Source organism: Haemaphysalis longicornis, unplaced genomic scaffold, assembly GCF_048455015.1.
Source record: "Haemaphysalis longicornis isolate Haplotype H1 unplaced genomic scaffold, Haemaphysalis longicornis Haplotype H1 scaffold_9, whole genome shotgun sequence".
NCBI lineage: Eukaryota > Metazoa > Arthropoda > Arachnida > Ixodida > Ixodidae > Haemaphysalis > Haemaphysalis longicornis.
Genome location: NW_027526460.1, coordinates 82,308,633 through 82,327,025, shown reverse-complemented (window position 1 = coordinate 82,327,025; position 18,393 = coordinate 82,308,633). Strand labels below are relative to the sequence as shown.

The 18,393-nt window shown below is 46.5% G+C and overlaps 1 protein-coding gene across 2 annotated transcripts in view; it reads left to right on the top strand.

Annotated features, from left to right (window-relative positions):
- LOC144152475 (uncharacterized) overlaps positions 1 to 18,393 on the top strand; it is a 68,230-nt gene that overhangs the window by 48,937 nt on the left and 900 nt on the right. For both annotated transcript variants that reach the window (XM_077683748.1, XM_077683747.1), the window contains exons 4-5: positions 9,392 to 9,475; positions 14,366 to 14,407. In XM_077683748.1, the coding sequence (XP_077539874.1) occupies positions 9,392 to 9,475; positions 14,366 to 14,407 (126 nt within the window). The remainder of the gene's footprint in view (positions 1 to 9,391; positions 9,476 to 14,365; positions 14,408 to 18,393) is intronic.

Sequence of the window (18,393 nt, the reverse complement as noted above, 5' to 3'; positions counted from 1 at the left end):
AGAAGTTACTGATCTCACCAGGATAGCAACAGCTTTTAACGATTTTTTTCGTCGGTTTTTCTTCACAGCAACAGCACAACTGAATCATTGCAAACAAAAGGCTTTGATCTACCTGATTATAACAATAGGTGAAGAAGGAATTTTTTCAGCCCTACTAAGTTTAGACAAAAGTGGCGCGAACTGGGCCAGTTGGTACAGATTCATAGTGGTGAAACAGCGCGCAAAAAACCAGGACAGAAAGAAGAGGACAACAACACGAGCGCTGTTGTTGTCCTCTTCTTTCGGTCCTGGTTTTTTGCGCGTTGTTTCACCACTATAAGTTTAGACAATAAGAAGTCTGCGGGACCCGATGAAATCCCGAATGCCTTTCTTTTTTGGTACGCGGAATGGTGCAGCAAATTTCTTTTTACAATATTTAGTGAAAGTTTAGGCAGAACCGAAATACCGAAGGACTGGAAGACGGCGAAGGTTAAACCCATTCACAAATCTGGTGACAAACTGCCGCCCTCGAATTATCGACCTATTTCTTTGCTATGCACATGTAGCAAAGTACTGGAACACTTTATTTTCAGCCACATCAGCTCATTCTTAGAGACTAACAACTTTTTTCTTGAGAGTCAGCATGGGTTCCGGCGTGGACTATCAACGACGACTCCGCTTATCCACATAATTAATGAAATCTCCACTTCACTCGATAACGGTGGACAGATTGACGTTATTTTTCTTGATTTCCACAAGGCCTTCGACCAGGTTTCTCACGTTCATTTAAAAACTAAACTTCGCCAAATATTACTCAACACAAAAATAACTCAGTGGCTGGATACCTATCTTTCTGAACGACACCAATTTGTTAATATAGGCAACTTCAATTCCCCATTGACGGCAGTCCTCTCGGGCGTGCGCAGGGTTCTGTCCTTGGGCCGCTTCTATTTCTCATTTTTTTAAATGATTTGTCGTTTGAGTTTCCTGTGCGATGCCGCTTTTTTGCGGACGACTGCGTAGTTTACCATGATGTCCGATCACCTGAGGATCACCAACTGAAAGATACGTATCTTCTCGCGGTTGAAAACTGGTGTAGACGTTGGGAAATGACCCTAAATAGTTCAAAATGCATTCAAATGACCATAAGTCGTAAAAACAACTCGCTACAGCATGTCTACAAAATAAATGAAAACCCAATCAAACAGGTTACTCAGTGCAAATACCTAGGCCTTCTTATATCATCTAATCTATCTTTGAATGCCCATATCACCAACATGGTGTCGGTGGCATCACGACGCTTATGGTTTGTAAAACAGCGACTAAAGCACTGCACTAGCAAGACAAAACTTGTTGCCTACACACACCTAGTACGCCCATTATTGGAATATGCGGACGCCATCTGGGACCCGCACACAAAAAAATACACCGCTTGTATTGAGGGCGTTCGGAACAAAGCGCTAAGGTTTATCTATCCCGCGTATGGGAGGCACGTTTCTATCACGGAATTACGCAACAGGCCCGAACTCCCAACACTTGAATCACGCCGCAAAGTTCACCGCCTCAAAACCCGGTTCAACATTGTCAATGGGCACACTAGACTAAACTATCATGACTATGTACAATATAACACAGCGCGCGAGACACGAGGGAAGTATGATAAGACAATTCTGGTTCTTCGTAGTAAAACAAACGCCCACTGTTTCTCTTTTTTTCCAAGGACGATTAGGGACTGGAACGTTCTTTCGTACGAAGTGTTAAATGCGTCATCCTTGGATTCTTTTTTGGCTACGCTCGGTTCTAATCCTTGAACACAGAACTCAACCTGCATGTCTTATTTGAAACCCGACAACTGCTTCACTCTGATTTCGTACATCTGATTGTCGCTGAACCATTCAATAATATATATTCCGACGTGTTGGCTGTTGTCTATGCTGTTTTTTTTCCTAGCCTGTATTTCCCCTGCTCATGCATTTTTTGTGTTGACGCCATTAAAAGCAGTTATGGCCTATATATGACTTTATAGCCTTTTTCTGTTCCGCATAAGCTACAACTAGTGCTACCCCTGACGTACACTTTTTTGCAGTGTGCACTTTGTCATTTACATGCCAAATCGTACTGTTACGAACTTGATCCTCTCACATTACCAAATTCAGTAATATTTGTTTTTGTATCTTTGTTTTCATCGTTCTTTGAATATTCAGCATATTTGTGTTATATGTCTATGTTATCTCTTGTTCCTCTTCTGTGCTCGCAGTTTGCAAAATCCATTTCACTGTTTTGTACACTCCTGCCTTGGCGGCTAAAAGGCTGCTGGCAGTATTGACCAGATAAATAAATAAATAAATACTGGTGCTCACGTCCCGCTTGGTCAACTACAGACGCGGTGCGTTAACGCAAGTTTTCTATTATGCGTAACAAGAAGGCGTCGTGGCTTCCCTTCGTATGAAGGAAATGATTCAAGAGGCCAAGCGCGAGATAAGATTCGTCTGCGATCGAGCGCAGTGCACGTATGGCAAGCGTTTTCAATTTTAACCTACTGTCCTCCTTAGTTGAACCTTAGTTGAATCGGGAATGCCGAGTTAAAAAACAAACAGTTCTGCTATTTTTTAGATGCGAAGCTTCGCATGGTCGGGGCAATGTCCCTCTCTTGTTGTTGTTGTTGCGCCTTCCACACCCCCACTGGATATTCTCGGCTTGCTGAACGCCCGGTGGTGTCTTACCCTTTAATGGCTCCTGGAGCGACAGTGTTTCCGGTGTCTTCCTGGGCCGACACGAGACGAGCACGCTTCCCCTTTAAGGGCTGCTGGAGCGACAGTGTTGCCGGTGTCTTCTTGGGCCGGGACCAGACGAGCACGCTGCACGCGCCTTCGACGTTTCATCGTCGTCGGCGGCGGCGTGCGTCGACGATTCTCGGTGGGCCGTGATTACAAGCAGCCCACAACCATCGGGGGAACGTGCATCGACCTCATTTTAGCAACTTTTGGGTTCATCCACTACAACAGCCCTTGACTTTACATTCCACAGACCGTAAGGCGTCATAATCAAAGCGGAACGCCTACTACAGCTCGACGTCACCTACGTTGAACATGATGATGATAATGCCTAAATAACGACAAACTCATGCCCGGTACAACGTCTCTCTCTCTCTTTTTAATGACTCTCCACTCTAACACACCCTCCAATAAAATTACACCATCTTCCCGTAGAATGCTTATGGTCGAGCCTGTTCCCTCCCTTGTTGTTGCGCCGTTCACACCTGAGCTCAAATAAAGTTACTACTACTACTACTACTTCACTGTGCATGCGCGTCTCTCCTCCATTCTTCTCCTTACAGCCGTATAAACCAGGTTTGCACTCGCACTGCACGCTACTCCACTGCGCATGCGCTCTTTTTCATTCTCATCCGTACACTACCCACGCGTCTCCTTACTCTAACATCACACACCAACTCTACTCCAACTACTTCAACTCTACTTACACACCAACCAACCCCCACTGCTGCTTCGCATCTTCCTCAATGTCCCCCCCCCCCCCCGGGAAGATGGTGAAATTTTTATTATAAATTACGTTTTGCTTGGAACCTGTGTAGGTGGAACTTCGCAGGCACTGCATAATCGTGCCCAATCAAGTATCCAAAGTGTACAAAGGTCTTTGCGTATTATGCAATGTGTATGATTTTATTACTTGGCCCATAGTCTGTCCATCTCAATTAATCTCAATTCAGTTTGTTTCACCAGTATCTTCTGGCTTGATTGCTCAGCTATAAACTCCAGTATCAGCCTGACGAGGCCCGTCAAACCGCTACGAAGGAGCAACGTCACGAAACATTTATGACAAAAGTATTCTTCGGTCCTCGAACGTGACCAAATGCTATCCGGTGACGCGGTTATGCTCGCTTGCTGACCGCTCTTACGGGCGTCAGCGACGGCAGCATATCATCACTGTCACCTCCAAACACGCAAGGAAAGCAAATTCTGTTGCTGCCTCATTTACGTGAGATAATAGCGAAGTAAGAGATGGGTTGCGTCTTGCAGTGCATAGAACGAATGTGGCTTTGATTCGAACATATACGTCGTACAGAAATCGGTTTTATGGGAAGATTATCCCACTGTGCACACTTATGGCAAGAACCAAGCAAAGTTAATAAAGCCACGGAATAAAAACTGGTCTCCAAGTCGGGCATAAAACAGAACAGCTCATACGGGAATGAAAAGAAAACGCAGTACAGCTTCAGACATGCTTAAAACATTCGTCTAAAATTAAGCCGCGTAGAAAGAGGAGAGTGGAATGCTTAGCTGTCGTTGTGTCCGAATGCAGAACAAAATCAAGTAATGAACGTTTTAGTAAACACCTTCCTTTTGTTTTTCTACTTGAATGCACAGCTGATCACTCGGAGAAATAAATGTTTGAAACACAGGGCAGCCAGCTCACAAAGCATAAAAGGTTTCGCCAGAATAATGTGTACTTGAAAAGACCCTCTCACCTTAATTTGTGCTAGTTTCTGCAGGCTTTCTGTGTCACATGGGGATGTTTTGCAGAAGCGTTTAGTCGAGGACGTGGCTTACTCTATGAGTCCTTCATTGTGCCGCTCGCGGAGGATATAAGTACCAGTTGATGAGCGTTCAACTAAGGGCAAGAGGACCATGCATTAACTATTTGTCTTGTTCTGATCCCATGGTGTAATTTGGTATTATACACCATACTTATTTCGTAAAATATTCTCGAACTTTATGCCATATTGCTTGTCCATGGTAGTGATCAATATCCGAGGTATATTAGCGCCAAGCGTAACTGTCGCCCTGTGAAGTATGAAAGCTACGCTAGATTATGTATGCGCAAAAAAACAATTTACATCATATGGTATAGCCGTACATGAGCATCTGAGAAGCCTGGCTTACGATTACGCCATTAGTAAGTTTGAGGCCAGTGGAATAACAAGAAGCTAAATGCATATTCCGGCTTCGCGGTGCTAATCTCTTAACCCACTCCTGTCGCTCATACAGACTCAACGTACCACACTAAGATCGCATGAGAATCGTTTACACTCTCGTAAAAATCACTGCGTTTGTGAACAGAGTGACTGCTCCACATTATTTTCGTATTTCGAAAATATGTAAGGGGTAAATCTCAGTCCTGAACGAGCCTCAAAAGCCGCGGCGACAGTGTGGAACATGCTAGAACGTTCCGCGGCTGCCTTAGAACCGGCCCGCTAGAATGATTGCATAGGCGCCTCTACAGCCCGCTCTCGAGGGGTGCAGCGCACGGGGCTGCTACTGCTAACCTGCCGGATTTAAAGCTGTTCTGATCACGGATGCGTTTTTCCCTTTACACCTTTGACATTTTCATTACCACACAACAATTTCCAGCAGACTGAGACACTTTAGACTTTCGCCGTAAAAGTGGTGCCGCAATACTGTCGCACTGATTGACAGAACATCAAACAAGGACACCATGCGTGCAAAAAGGGTGCAAAGAACACCATGCTTGTAAAGCCTGGAGATGGTGGCGACGTTGGCAGCGGGGGTACAGTTTGTAAAAGGGCTGCCAACCCAGGTACGTTTGATCGATGTCCTACTCACCCGATGCCCGGACGAAGCATCTTGCACACAGGGATCGGTCGCCGCTTTAACTTGGCGTATTCAGTGAGTGCAGTGTCGGGAAGGCGGCCTTGCATGGACGCCTAGCCGATGCCAGACCCCTATGTTTTCGATTTCGCTTTTAGCCTCCATCAGAAAAGCGGAAGCAATGGTGTGGAATCGAACCAGCGTCCTTTGTGGACTATTCGAAACAGTGACCGGAAAGTGCTTCTTCTGGCTCATTTTTTTGTGATCCATGCCATAGAACAAAACGCGCTGTATATTTTGGGGGTTTAATTCTTTCAGAAATATGCCTGCTGTCAAGCGCGCGGTACGCCATGGAATGCGTTAGCAAAGAGGTCACAGCTTTTGGACATTTTTTTACAAATGATACCCGGTTGAGTGCGCGTTCGATGGACGCTGGCCTACCCGAGTATCAATTTCGCGATAAAACACACGTCTTTAAGCACACCATCGAGCTCGGAGTAGGTGTATACTTCCGCTAGTGTGAATCCACAAAAGCTGAGCACAACGGACCGATAAAAAGGCGAAATAGAAACAACAGCAGGCCGAGCAAACGCGTATACAGCGGCGAAATCGAGATCAATTGCAATGCCAGCCGGTGCAGTGGCATTGGAAAGTATTACAAAAAGCCAAACAAGCCATAACAAATTCGGCACGCGGAATCTGCGAGCATGGCATGTCGCTGTCAGAGGTCAGTCGTGATTTAGAGCATCGAAATATTTTTGATGGGGCGAGGCCGGTCGTGCTGTAGAGCGGAATACGGAGCGCTGCTCCTACATCAGCAACATAGCTAACAAACTTTGCCAGATTGTGTATTATGACCAAAAACCTGCGGACAACAGCAAAGCTTGCCGGCGCAGCCATCTTTTTTTATGGCGCAAACTTTCTTGAGATCAGGCATGATTGCCGACAAATAAACCACGTAGACTAAAAACACTACCCGAGTGACTTGAAAGAAAACATTGCCCGATTGAGGGTAATGTCGGCTTTAACGAGCCTTTCTAGCACAGCGTACCGCCATTCGTCTTGCTGATGTTCCGCTGCTCCTGTTCACCATCTCAAGTAAACCGCTGGTTCAACATCCCCGAGAGGTCATCCAAGATTACCGCCATTTGCTTTTAAAGTTTCCGGTTCCACGGTGATACGGAATGGCATCAGTGGAAGCAGTAGCTACTAAACTCGGTGATAAATGATGCGAGCTTCTCACTTTATTTTACCAGTTTAACGTCATGGAACCCTGAATTGGCATGCGATTACGAAAACCCCTTACCCCCAAGGAGTTGCCCGAGGGCGTCGCCTACATATGGCAACACACATTTTTCACGTAGGACGCCTGGTTCAGCTAGGTTAGGTCCAAGAGTATTAGCACCTCGCCTAATGGTTTTACTACTGGCACCATTCCCGCGCACCATTTGGTAGTGCCGTCTACACTTCGCTTTCGACCGTTTTGTCCAACTCTAATTGGATATAGTTCTTTAAAGTTATGGGTATTCATGGAGGTTATATATGGTGAAGGGAACAGCACCCTCATTTATGCGAACAGTCTATTCACTGGACATCGCATCCAGGAAACAAAAAGGTTTCGATACACGCACACGTACCGTTTATTATCAACAGCATCAACACGTTTGTAAACACCGAGAGCTTCAATGGCTCGGAGCCTTAGAAAACTGTGCAATCAATCCACAACGTACAGTGTTTATTTTGTCGCTTTGCCTCTCGAAACTGTATCAGCAGAAAAAGAACCCTTAATTTCGAAGCGCTGATTTCCAGTGCTTCTCAAAACTGCATGTGATTTGTCTATGTGAAGTAGTGCACCGTGGATATCGCGCGGCATGACTGCGACTTCCGCCCCGAATCAATTCTTGAACGTACGCGTGCATTGTTAATACACACTTCCACGTAACTGGCATTCGAGTATTGAATGTCCAGACAAAAACCCGTCCTTCGGCTTCTAGTGCATACACGCCCACCGGACTGCTTTCCGTTTTCTTCTGACCGAACACGGCGAATTTTTTATAGACTCGCAATGGTGACACCGTGCTTAACGTGCCAGGCGCAGGGCTCTCGCGTGGCTCCTACGACCACGGCTGAAGAAACTGCCGTTGCTGTTCGGTGGTGCCTCCTCCTGAATGTAGAACGGCTCCCTCGGCATTCGTTTGATCATGCCAAATTTGCCGGTCACTCCCTTGTTTTTGGCGACCCAGAATTCCAATCGCTCTCCCTGACCTCTTTCTTCTGGCGTGGCCTTCGCTAGAGCAGTCACTAGCGTAAAAGTGGCGTGCATCTGGAGCCCTCGAACAGTTGTGCATCTTGGAGACTGACGACAAATCTGCTGTGATCATTCGGTCTCAAAATTCTGCAAATTCGCAGCGGCGGGCTAATTGATGCAAGGCTACCACAAACTCGTCCACACTTTTCCTAGTTGTTGCTTCTGGCGATGGCAATTAGCGACTTCATAGGCAATGTTCTTGGTGGCCACGAAATGGGTAACAAGCGTTTTCTTCACTTCCGCGTAGCTTCGGGACTTTTCATCGGTAAGCGCGAACGTCTGAAAAACGTTTCTGGCCGTAGTCGCCATGGTGTACAAAAGTGTTGTAAACTGGGCTTCCTCCGTTTTGCCATTGAGCCCGGATGCGTAGCGGTGGTCATCGAAGGACGTAATAAATTTTGGCCACTCGGACGTCCGGGCGAAGTTGACGGTGCAGACGGTGGCTGAGCTGCTGCTGGTGGGCTGGCTACCAGGGACCGTCATTCTGTAGGTCGAGGCAGGGTGAGCGCGGCAATGCCGTCTAGAAGAGCAGGTTCATGCCACGTCTGACACCATGCCGCGTCAACTCCTTGGGGAGCGGGGAAGAAAGAAAAGATTGACGCAACTCTGTTGTAGCCTTTACCCAAAGAAGCCCTGTGTGTATTTACAGCCGCATTTTATAATGTTCAAACGGTGCCGTTACATCCGCCCTTGCATACCGGCTCTCGGCAACAACAGAGATAACAGACATGAGCCTTGCACGTTATAAAAGCCCTCTTAAACTTGGTATTGTTGCGACAAAATACATTCAGAAACAGATCATAAAGATACAAATTCAAAGAAAGCTTTATTTCGGCCCAATAGACTCAAAGAAAGATGCTGGTGTTTAATGAAAAAAAATTTCTACGGTTTTGGATGGGCAAAAAATTGTCTAGATCGGTACTTTACTTTATTGGGTAATTACTAGTATTAAGAAATATTTTGTTGAAATACCAAATTGCGACCATAATTTTACCATATAATCATTAGTATAGCCACAAGCTATTCACACGAGCCCACACTTGTAAACAGCAAGGTAGGTGAACCCTGGAAAAACTGAGTAACTCTTCTTCGGTGTGCGCTTTAAACAAAAAATTCTAGAAGAATGGGGTTGCGCCAAGACGCGAATCATAAAGGCTACCTTTCTAACTAAAAATTCGCGGGTGATAAACCGAAAGTTTACAGACCATGCCAATCTCGCGGAGCTTTTTTCGGCAATCTCTGATATTCCTCGACCATTCAACGTAGCATTGAATCTTTTTAGTAGTGGCAATCAAGATGTGACTTACTGTTTTCTGAGTGTTTTCTTGCATGTTCCGAGCAAACAGGCTGCTGCTTGATTCGGGTAATAATTAGGGTGCCTTGAAGCACTCCTAATTGCCCCAGACAAAGGTGTATCCTTGGACACTGAGGGGTGCGTAATGTGGTGTTTCAGGCGTCTGTGCGCATTTTCAAGTTTTGGCAGCATGTATTGAAGAGAACAGTGATGTTGATCTTGTGTAATGACTTATTTTCACAGGAGGACGAGGTATAAATTACACTCTGCACTACTGGAACCGGACTGAAAAGTGCGGTATTTTATTATTTCAACCGAGCCAAAGCAGTAAGTTTATATGTTTTCGCATGCAACTCTTTGCAACACAAATACTCTATACACCAGCTATAAAAGCGGGAAACGATCGTTGAATAATGGGGATAGTTTTTGACAATTAAGTCTTTTTAAGCAGCCACTCTTATTGGGGTTTATTTACTTAAGCAGGCCATTATATGAACGACTTTATTTCGTTTTGTTTAAACATGACGTTTTTGCCCTGTTTTGAGGAGAATAGTTTGAAAGAACGCACAAAACATTTCATCAAAACCGTTTTTCCTGGTCTAATATTTGATTAATTTTGCGCATTTTATGGGTATCTGATTTAGGTTACGCTGAGAGCTGTCGTAAACAACGTTACAAGAATGATTCAAACTGTTTTCACTGAAAAAGACATAGCACACCGAACAAAAAAAAATTGACCTAAGGTCACTATTTAACATCAAGGTCCGTAGTTCGCCTGCTTGGAAAAACAGCGTCAGCGGTACATTCAATTGGCCGCGCTGTCTGAGCAGTTCCTCCACACCAGAAGCCATTTTGCGAGCACTATTATTTTTTTGTCATATGCTGCAGTTCATTACTCAAGAAAGGACTACCCGGAAGGTGTCATGCTAAACCCTATTGCACAGGAGATCTTTTCAACTCATAATAACTGAGCCTTTATTGCTGGACCTTTCAGACTGCCTCACCATCTTCTCCCAGTTTGTCACGAACTGAGGCTTGCCTCAATCCGCATCCTTTGCTCCGCCTTCATAATTCCGCAACGGGGCGTTTCTCCTGCGCCCGCTGTATATCGTGCCAGGCGTGTTTACCGGTCGGTCTCATTGGTGACGTCGCATCGGTTTGTAGCGACACTGGCTGCCTGCCGCTCGTTTCTGGTCTACCAGTATTTTTAGTTCGTCGCTGTGAATCTGATTCTTTCGTGTTTCTCAGCCCTTTACTGGCTGGTTACTTGGTTCTACAACGCGTACAAGCTGCGGCGGAAGTGACGGGACCAGCTAAGACAGAGGCACCTGGTGAGCCGCGCCTCTACTTATCTCACTGGAAAAGGCACCACCGTTTTAATGGCAGCTGTTCCCATGCTGTATCTCCAATCCGTCATTATGTGTTCCTTTGTCTCAGTCTGTGACAGAGCTGCGAGGATAGTCGCGGGCATTTACCAGACATGCCTTATTGCAACGCATAGGTTGGCTTGCCGATGGGGCGATGTCCGCCAAGTTTTCAGCCACGGCTTCTGGGGACGGTTGTCCCTGAACCAGTTGACAGAACACGCGATCTCCGCGTCTGGAGAGGCGACAGCCTAGTCGCGTTTCGAATTGACGTTTCCTTTGAAACGTGGGCAGTGTTGAAGAGGCGTACGATGCGCTTCGGTGCCATTTGAGTTTTTAAAGACGATAGTCTATTTTGGGCTGCTTGAAGGAGAAAAGTTTGGTCTAACGGTCTTAATGTCTGTCTGTCACTGAATTCAGCCTTTTTGCCAAAGCAACACAGATGCTGCGCAATTGTCTGATATACTCACAGCCAAATCTAAACGTCTAAGTCCGTTTTTCTTGTTCATACTTGTCAACATTGTTGAACAAGAAGCAAACCTTACGCAAATATAAGACAGAAACTAAATACATGAGTGATATTTGCAGTTTCCCTTTATTAAAAAATTACGGATGACTGCTTTTTGCGATACCAAATAAAATACTACATCAAGTGCAATAACCCTCGCATTCTGTTGCCCGCGCTACCTGGCGGAATTCAGAATTCATGACTTCGCGTAGCGCCAAAAAAACGACAGAGGACACAGAAAGGTGACTTGACAAGCGCTAACTTTCAAATGAGTTTATTGTCGGGGCACTCTAGCTTGGTGAAACCTGGAGTGGCAAAGCTGTGGTTGACTAATGCGCTGCAAAGGTTATGTCCCCAGAAGATCAAAGAATGCTTCTTGCAGCACGTGCAGCTCCTTCAACAGGCGGGGTTCCCGCCACCGCTTGTCACCTCTCTCGCTGAGGCCTTATTCAGGACTATCAAGCACGCCGGTAGAGATGCACAGCTTGATGCGCGAAACGGCACTGATAGCCCTGCCAAAAAACGGCTCAATGTGATTCCGTACTTTCATGACCCATTACATAGGCTGAAGAAGTTTGGTGCGAAGGCTGACGTGAATATTGCGTTCTCCGCCCCAAGACAATTGTGAGCCTTTGCGGCATAATTCACGGCGCTGCTCCCCGGCAGCAAATGTGTGGCAAGAATCACAAAAAGCTGTTCGTTCTATGCATGCGCAAAGTTGTGTACGCCATTTCCCTGAAGTGCCGTAAAGTATATGTTGGCCAAACAGGTCGGTGCCTGAACCACCGGCTGCGTGAGCATGACTACAATGTTTATAGGTTTGCAAAGACCACTTGGGCATTCATTGTCGCGATTGCGGTTGCACGCCCCTCATTGACAGTTGTGCCGTCATCGCTCGTCACGCCAACCAAAAGACCAGGGAAATGATCGAGGCAGCCGAAATAGCACATTTGGGGATCGTTGCGCGCCCGCGCGATCCGTGGCCTTGTCCGATAAGGAGATTGCCTATCTGAGTGGGGGTGAGTGCCACCTTAGTTAATGCCTCCTGCTGCCTTTTTGTTCGACGTCACAGCCTTGTACGAATTATTTTGTGTTCAAATTTTGTCATGACGACTTTTTTTCTCTTCTTTCCTATCTTTGTTTCTTTTGATATTGATTGATTGTGGGGTTTAACGCGCCGACGCAACGCACGCGACGAGGCGCGCCGTAGTGGAGGATCCGGATTAATTTTGACCACCTGTGGGATCTTTATCGTGCGCCGAAATCTCGTACACACGGGCGTTTTCGCTTTTCGCCTCCATCAGAAAAGCTGTTTCTTTTGATAATGCTCCGCCCCAGTATTAAAGTTTCACGCACTTTTTCAATAAATTTAGTCGGAAGGTAGCGCTTGTTCCCGTCGTCTCCCTGTGTCCTCTGTCATTTTTTGGCGCTACACGAAGTCATGGATTACCGCTACCAACTAGCCCAAACCCAAACTCTAATAAAGAATTTAGAAAATGAAATGGCCGCAGCAACGAAAGGTTCGACTAGATAGGTTTCGCGTTCCACTTTGAACGCTTGTCCAGTAGGCCAACGTGGTTCTGTGACGGGTTGTGTTCGCCGAGAAGACTTCGGCGGGTGATTGGCCTCAAGAAACTGCATGCTGACATACTGGCACAGTGTCGGGAATCCAGGGAACCGGCGCTAAAAGGGACTATCGCTGGTTCTAATATTGTTTAGACCTGTGTATGTGTGTGCCTTGCATTTTCAAGGATAGGCGACGGGACCCTCCCAAAAACGGTCGACAGCCCCACACGGGGAGCACGTCGCTGGGCCAGTGCCGATGACCCGCAGTGCAAAGGGCACCTTGCTACCGTTTTGGAGACGCCGCTCGAACCTTCTCTCCTACCGCTCCCCCCCCCCCTTCCCGATAAGAAGAACTCCTTTTGTGACAACCTAAGTGGCTCATTACGCCCCCGCCAGACACGAGGGTACAGCGGTCATTGAGGGCATGGGAGCAGGAGTATAAGTACGACGAAATGTATTAAAAGAAGAGGCCGACCGGAGGGCGGGGGAATCAGATTCAGGCAGTCAAATCCAGGCAGCCAGATCCGGAGAGATCGAGGGACAGCGATCCGGGAGTGGACGAGACGAGTCGCGAGATGCGTTAGGCCGAAAACTTCGTGAGGCTTCGGGAGACTCCGGGGACTCCGGACACCAGAGTCTAGCCATCGCTCGAGTGCGACGTTTGACCACCCGTCTGCACACTTTAGTCAACCGAAGTCCAGCCATCGTACGAGACCGTGTCAAAGCAGCCTCATCGTGGCGGGCCCTTCGTTCAAGCCCGAGCCGCAGAAGCCTCGTCGCTGCGTATGCCACCTCTTCTTTCGAGCGCGCGCAGCAGCAGCCTCAACGCGCCGAACCCTTCGTTCGAGCCTGAGCCACCGCGGTGTCACCGCCGTGGTGCCGCACCACGCCGAAGAAGCCCAGCGACGCCGAGCCGTAAGCGAGATCGAGCTGCAGTTGACTGTATGAAATATTATATAAAATCTTCCATGTGTCTTTGCCTCCGTCTCATCATGCCCAGTGTGGACCCAGGGCCACGTTAAGAATCCCGACCATCAGAGGTCTATGAACGATGTAGTTAGGTGCCTCGATTCACGCGCGACTCCGCCATACGGCAGCGCTGGCATCGAGGTACCCGACTTGAGCAGTGGAACGCTGTAAATATCAATTGTTTATCAATTGTTTTCAGCAAACCAGTAGCGTATTATATTCGAAAGAGTGAGACTGGAGCGCAAAAGCAGGAGAGGTGAGCGGGAAAGAGAAGGGATGCATTTACTTGCCAGAGGCGCCAGTCGACTATCGTCTTGCGTTGACATTTGCAACAAAAAAAGCAGATACGCGGCCTATATTTTAGATGCGACGCATCTCTTGCTCTCGGGCTTGTCCCTCCTGCGTCGTCGTCGCGGCGTCCGTCCGCATCCATCCTCCGTTCTTCTCTCCCACAGGTGTGTGCAACACTCTCACTCCGGCTCATTAGCATACCACAGCTGGCGCGCTTGTTTGGCGCGCGCTTCACTGCGTTAACAACTGCTCCGGTGCGCGCAAGTGCGCGCATGCGCGACTCTCCTCCGTTGTCTCTTCTCCTTCAATCGCTGTGAATATAAAGGGAGTATCGCGCCGCGGCGGTTCAGTCAAGCGCTCGCTCTTGCACTCACGTGACCTTGAACCCCCCGATGCGTCGCATCACACCAGGGTTCCCTCCCGGGAAGATGGGCGTAGTTTTTTAAAGAATTCGTTTCAGCCCTAATTTCGGTGACATATTTTATGCCTCAACTATACCTAAACATCATTTGTTTTCAGAGATGCTCAGTACACCTGCGACTACCCATTACCGAGTGTCAAGTAAGTACCACTAAACAAACTCGGTCTAAAAAAGTGCGGGCTATAGCATCATGTTGTTTTACGCAGACGAAATAGAAACACACTATAATGTTTCCATGCTCACACCCGCAATTAAGAAACGGCCAGAAACTACAACGAAAATGGTTGTTTCTACTTTATTTTTAGAGGCTAAGGGGAGCGTCATTTGCGGTTTTGCTTCTATGAAACCTGCCTTGTTGCAAAACGTTTTTTGAAAGTTCAGCTCACACTACTAAATTTCTCGCATGTTTTTCATCTCGTGAAATCTACGGATGCAGAGAGGTTTACCATAGAGACTTAACTAGCAATTAAATACGACTCAGATGAACCATTGTCTCTCCCAAAAAATCTGCGACTTCAGAGTCATCCATTGCGAGAACTGAGATTAGGACACCACTGTTTCCGATAGTAACCTGCCTTGTTTTGAGTTTGCTACTATGAGGTAATCATTTGTTATGAATACAAGCCTGGTTATTACACATTCACAAAGCGCGTTTTAGGCTCCAGAAATAGGCAGGCAAAACAGTGTTTTAGGCTTAAAATTTCGTCAATATAGAAATCGAAAATTTTTGGAGAGGTTCAAATAATTTCAAACAACGACGAACCTTTTCGATATCTACGACACGAAAATAAAAAGCTTATTATTTATGTCCGCAAAAAGGCGTCAACAGTTGAACATATCCGTTCAATTGTTCCATGTCTTTTGCCCTAGTTGTCTGACATCATTAAATGGCCAGTGTCGCTTGCTCGAGCGGCGTATAGAGTGAAACAGGCATGAAAAAGATACCGGAAAGCTGAAAGTACTGTTAAAAAAAGAGGCACATTATGTTTGCCTGATGCAAATAAATTACGACACAAGAACAGCCACAACTAATAAATGCTAGGGGAATGATTTATTAAGAAATAACTTACTCTTACATAAAGTATATTAGGTAAACCTCTGGCGCATTCCTCATACACAATGATTCCGGACTTGTACAGGCAAGCCTCCGAACTCAACCCCATACTTTTCAAAACGTTTCAAGGTCACTTTCCAAAACGTGTGTAGCAGCCCAAAGCACTTCTGAAAGACAAGCCTATTTTAGAACCCGTCATCAGTTGGAATTTTAAGGCGTAAGGAAACGCAGCCTAGCAGTGGTGCAGCAGCGTTCCTGCACCAATGCCATCCTGTACCGCTGCACCGCTGGATCAGGACAGGCCATCATTTGAATCTGAACCTGGCAACGTTTAACACGAGAACTTTACCTAGCGCGGCGAGTCTAGAGCTGTCGTTCAAAGAAGAAGAGGGCATTGAAGGGGATGTAATAGGGCTTAGCGATGTTAGGAGGACCGGTGAAGCCTTCAGAGTGCTGGAAAATGAACACATCCTATGTCACCGTGGTGTACTGGACAAAAGAGAACTGGGAGTGGGATTTTTAGTAAATAAAAGTACAGCTGGTAACATGAAAGAATAATATAACAATAACGAAAGCATAGCTGGTTGTGAAATTAGGCTAATAAGAGGTACAAATTCAAGGTGGTGCAGGGCTAGGTGCCGACATCCAGCCATGACGACAAGCTAGCTGAACGTTTCCACGAAGATGTGGAATCGAGAATGGCTATAGTAAAAACACAGTGTACGGTAGCTATGGCCAACTTCAATGCTAAAGTATGCAAGACGCAGGCTGAAGACAAGGTAGTTGGGAACTATGGTCTGGGTTGTAGAAATAACAGAGGGGAGCTATTAGTAGAGTTCGCAGGAGGGGATAATCTATGCATCATGAATATCTTCTTCTGCAAACGGGAAAGCCGGAAGTGTACGTGGAGGAGCCCAAATGGTGCGCATAAAAAATGAAAGGCTTCATATTATGCTAAAACCCTGGCGTCATGCAGGATGTAGAACTGCTCGGAAGGGTAAGGTGTAGCGACCCCCGTATGGTGAGATCTCGAATTAGGGTAGATTTGAAGGGGGCCGTAAGAATATACAAACAAAGACGGCAATGATTGAGCTAACAGAAAGAAGGAAGAAGGGGGCGGGCACGCGCTGCTAAAGGTTTCATGCCTTTAACCGATGGCATGTTCGTTGGGGTGGCGTGAGGTATACACGTGGCCATGAAACAGCCTAATGTGACCGGTTCGGTGTCCTCAGGAGTAGAGCGGATTGGGGTGATGTGTTACACAAACTGTAAAATGCCTACGACACGGGCCCGGAGAAAGAGCTCTGTGTTTGTCCGCTAGGATAATGCTCGGGTGTTTCCAAATTTCTTTCCGATCATTGTCTCGTAAGTAGGCGCAGTCGTAAATTACAAATAAATGTGTTTTGTTTGGTGCACTCCGTGGATGGCGTGGGACTTCGCAGGTCATCTGATTTCACAGAATGGAAGAGCGCAAGATTTTAGGCTCACTGAGAATCAGCGTTCCATTTCACTGCTGATACCTGTTGCCTTCGTGGATTTGTTTGACTGGGTTGAACCCCATACAATTAAGTCAATTGTGCCCGGCAGCATGAATAACGATTTTCTGAAACTGCACTCAAAAGCGAAAGTTGCGGGTAAATAGTGTACATTTAGGCACCGATGTTGCAATTATGCATTTATACCATTCAAGCGTTTTAGGGTGCAAACGTCGAAATAAGCATTTAGAGGCACTTTAAAACGGCATAAAAGACTCTCCCATCCTCTAATGCAGGCTAATTTATAACAAACGGGGCCCAAGAAACAGAATACGCACTTGCCTAAAATCCGATCTCTAGTTATAAGCCCACAACTTTAAATCACATTTCTCACGAATTCCGTTGCTCAAGTGGCGAAAAAGTGGTATCCCCAGAGCCCCATAGCCACGTTCTCAAATTTCCCTTTAGCTGCACGTAGCTTTTAACAAATCGCATTGACGTTCTGTGGCCAGACTGTTCTAGTCAAACCTCTTATTGGCAGCATATTTGGGTATGTTCTCGCGTAGGCTCCGACTTGGTGGCGAACCGGGGTATGCGGAGGTATGCCTGACGTCATCCATGGCACCGACGAGTCACAGACCCGCGTACGGATTATGTGGCTGCAAAAAACCTACGTGGTGGCATTATGTGCGGATCGGGCAAGCTATAGCTCCACGTTAGCCTGAACGTGCCAGTTTCAGGTCTTAGGTCGCAGACCGGTACCCGCATCTTCGCGCGTGAATAATTCGACGCTCTCTGGCACTTCCTATGGCTCAATCGTAAGGTCATCGAAGACAATGCTGATAATAGCCGCAAAAATACCCGAACACGGCTTTTGTTCAGAGGCGATAGGAGAACCCATGAGACGCTCTACGTGGATTCAGTCATTCTCATTTCTCAGTGAGGTTAACATTTCCGCCCAAATATATGCTTCCGCAATTCAGTAATATTTAATGTTCACACATTCTAACACCACAGAAGGAAACGCTAGCCAATCTCGCCCCCCCCCCCCCCCCGGGAAATTGTTTTCTCTCCTGTGTTACTCCACATGATTATTAGTGCGTATAAATAGCTAACCAAAATGAAGCCTCAGCTTGCAGTTTACACTAAAACGTAATAGCCGGACTCATTCTGATTCAGCACCTTTTGCTTAAACCACGTCACCAATAGGTTTTAAAGTAGGTGGGAGTGCAGGTAACAAGTTGTGGGAAACTCACACTGCTTTCTCGTTGCATACAAAATTGAGGTAGACATGAGGGTAAGAGCTATTCGTTTTACTCAAGCGCTCAAGATTTTCCTAAACTCTCCATAGTTTTTATATTTTGCGAATTTTTTGAGGTCCAAGTTCGGAGCGGGTTGCTTAATATTCTGACCCTTTCACTCGTTCAAAAAAATTTCCATAAGTGTTTGTGGTGTTCCTTCGAACACTTTTGACATAGACCACTGCGACACATGGCAAAACTAACCTGCTGTTTTCAACAGATGAGTTCCGCGAAAAGTTGCATAACTAGTGCTATATAGTAAAAAATTGGGAATACCACACATGCAAGTAAACATC